At 37.0% G+C, this 3,486-nt stretch overlaps 1 protein-coding gene across 1 annotated transcript; it reads right to left on the bottom strand.

Annotated features, from left to right (window-relative positions):
- Positions 1-1,459: 1,459 nt before the first annotated feature.
- On the bottom strand, positions 1,460-3,486 carry LOC148720924 (melanocyte-stimulating hormone receptor-like). Its single transcript, XM_088739763.1, has one exon. The coding sequence runs from the start codon at positions 2,631-2,633 to the stop codon at positions 1,689-1,691; it is 945 nt and encodes a 314-aa protein (XP_088595889.1). The 5' UTR covers positions 2,634-3,486; the 3' UTR covers positions 1,460-1,688.

The following is a 3,486-nucleotide window of genomic DNA, read 5'->3' on the forward strand; positions in this document are numbered from 1 at the left end:
CTTGAAATGTCTTGGTCTGTGTTCCACCCCAGTAAAATTTGCCGTCGACATTATTCTGTATTCCTCTTTTTTTTTCCTTTTTTGAGAAATATTCGATCTAAACAGCTACACAACGACGACGATCACTAAAAAAAGAGCTCCCTACGTACTGAGTCATATAACTTCCCCATCATTGCTTATTCGTTTGAAAAATGTCAGAGAAATTGTCGCTTTAACTTGTCAGGTACACCCCGTATAAAATTGGAAAAGGATGCAAATACATAAAAACACCTGTAACATAATTACTGTTTTCTCTGTACGACCTAAAATCCCTCTTAAATTAGCCTACGGGCCCATTATCGACGTTTCAGTAAGAGTTACTTCGCTCGTGAATGATAAGTTTGAGGCCTTGAGGAACACGACTCGTGGACAAAAGAGCGACGCAAAACTAATAACAAGAACCTGCTCGCAAGCTGACCTAGTTTCATTGATGGGGTGTCAATCAAATGTCCATATCATTTGTGTAAAGTTGAGGCTTGAATCATTATCAGCCTAAGCAAGCTAAAAAAAAAAAAAGATTCAAGTTAAGGATTTCCAACCCATATCAATCAGTCAAGGAAATTCAAATGCCTATAACGAATTGAAATTGATGTATAGCCACACATGCAAACTGACTTTAACATATTCGAATTCAACAGTGTAATTAGTAACATTTTGTGGCTCTTTTACCTCCGTTTCGTCTCCGACGAAACTAGAACAAAGCAAAAGAAGAGCTAAAAAATGACGCAAACATACAATTTTCTGCCGCTTTCGTTTGCATTCTCTATTTGTTTTCCTCCTTTCGCCAACAAATTAATATTCTTAGTGATTTTCCTGGATATTAATAAGCCAAAGTTTGCCTATTATATCGTAGTTATACAATTTCTTCGCTTCCAACGTCTTTTTCGCGAAAAGGCAAGTAAATTATTTTGGTATCAAACAAGCTTTGACGTATAAGGCAGGTCACTGAATTCTTCATGTCGTAATTCTCTCAAGCGATTATATTAGCAATTGTCCTCTGATAATGAAGTTTTTATTATAATGCTAAAGTTAACAAGATAATCCATTGATCGAGAAGTAAAATGAACGAATTGGATAAATTTGATCAAAAAAACAAAGTTTGTGTTGCTACCTTGCTTGCTGTCAATTTTGGTGACCGAGAGATCAAGGGTTTTAGAGAAAATGGTGAAAGAAACAAAGGTATCAAAAACTCTGTTCAGCCAACTTAATCTAGGAATGAATAAGTATCAAGAGTCCAAAACATGGACAAATGTGATAGTATTGTTATGCTACAACTTATTAAAAGCTCAGTCTTCTTATGTAGAAATTCATTCAGAGCTGAGTAAGGAGGATTAATAAATATCATCAGTGTGGGGAAAAAAAAGAAAAATCCGGTGAAAAGAACTCTATAAGAACCAGTAACTTCAATTTTATTCCATATGCTAATTTACACATTTCTAGCATTACTCAAGCAATATTATACATCTCTAAAATTCATAAGCATTATGCACTATGTACAGACTTTTTCATAAGTTTCTAATTTCTTCCTATATATCCAACATACAACAAATCTGACGAGCGTTCTCTCTGGCTGGTACTAATCGTGACGTTTTTACTAAGCTATGAAAACTGTCCATTGGAGTGTACCCTGAGAAACCGGGGATCTAACTTTAAAACCATGGACAGCGAAGTGCTTGTCTGATTGTCTGTTTCACTGCTTGTCTTACTTCACTTATCTTCCAGCAGTAAAGGAACGGGTTTAACGTCGAGTTAAAGTGAAGCAAGACACTTGCTACTCCCCCTATGCCTACTGAGTCTACTGAATACGTTAAATCGTCACCGATTACTACTGCCACCATGATTAAGTATGGTGCGTAGCAAACTACTAGTGCTAACTGCACCCACAGAGCATTGTACACTGCCTTTTTGTATCGTGCCATGTTCAGTGCATTTGTTTGGCTCGGCTGTTGTGGGCCATGATCTTGTTCTTGAGCCCGATGATGACTGAGACCCCGAAAAATGTTTATATACGAGAGGAATGAAATAACAAGGCAAGATGGTATAGTTATACAGGTATACCAAATGGTTATACGGTAATCTAATATGACACATAAAGCAGCGACGCTAGATACAATCCAAAAGGTAGCTAAGATGATGTATGTGCGCTTCAAAGTTACAATTTGCCTGTATCTTAGCCCCAACAATAAGGCGAATAGTCTATCCACGCTTATGGCCGTTATCGTCATCAACGACACTCCACATAATGCTACGAATGGGAGGAAGGAGGCGTAATATGCGTATCGACAAAGATTCCATTGTTCGTGGACCACGGAAATCCAGGTCGTAGCAGCGAGAGGCTGGGTAAGAAGACCAACCAACAGATCAGTTGTTGCCAGACAACGATACAAGAGTTTGGACGGCGGATGAAGGGAAGATTCTTTGTAAAGAGCAACAAGGATAAGAAAATTGCCAAGAAACGCTGTGATGGAGAGGAGAATGTTAACTGCTGCAAGAGAAACTAATTCTTGTCGAAGTTCACCCGCCACAGAAGGGGAGCATAGCAGTTCTCGAAATGTTTTTGCCTGTGTGCTGCCTCTGTAATTTGTTGTGGACATTGTTCTGTGCTTGTTTCCTGACAATGACAAGGCAAAAGTAGCGTACTAGACCCTAATCTGATCCAATTTGTTTTCTTCGAATGTCTTGTTCACAATAAGAAGAGAAATATACTTTCATATCAGGTAACTTTCATTTAAAAGGAAAGTTATTGAATTTTTCTTGCTAGAGGGCAAACAATCCCTCTCTATTTGATAGGGTGCTTTTCAAATTTCCATGTCATCTGCTTGAAGTTCAAGCTTGAATATTATCAAACTCGGTAAACTAGAAAAAAAAAAAAGAAAAGCTGACGATTTTACTTGGTCTATGAAAAATCTGGACTCGTACAATCTCCGAAAGCATTAAACTATTGAAATTGAAATTTTAATCAGAGATGCCAGCTTACTTTAAAATATTTCTTTTAAATTTCTAATGAACACAGTTTTGCAGCTAACTAATGGTCTATTATCAAGCAAGATGCACGCTATTCAATCTTGTCGTTGTCATTATCTGGACCATTAATAAATTTTCCTTATATTACGACATAATACTACTGAAGTGAAATACAATTTATCATTCCCAGGAAGAAATCAAAGGATGGATTAGCTGGTTCTACCTTTCATCAGCAACATTCATCTCAAGACTTCCTCTAATGCGTTGACTCTTTAAAAATGCGCCCACGACATGGTTTTCAAATGACAATGATGGCGATCCCTTTTCTTTTTTACAGTTCATAATTTACCTTACGTTTCTCATTTATGATAAGAGAAGACAACTCGTGACTAAAAATAATTTTGTAACACCTTATTCTGGTTTATTTTTTAAATGTCTCATAATAAAGGCGGCAGTCTATTTTGCGCCACAATTACGTGTTTG

Source organism: Stylophora pistillata, chromosome 11, assembly GCF_964205215.1.
Source record: "Stylophora pistillata chromosome 11, jaStyPist1.2, whole genome shotgun sequence".
Classification (NCBI taxonomy): domain Eukaryota; kingdom Metazoa; phylum Cnidaria; class Anthozoa; order Scleractinia; family Pocilloporidae; genus Stylophora; species Stylophora pistillata.

Excerpts from the sequence above, each read along its gene's own strand:
- LOC148720924 (XM_088739763.1), bottom strand. The coding sequence starts at position 2,633 with ATGTCCACAACAAATTACAGAGGCAGCACACAGGCAAAAACATTTCGA.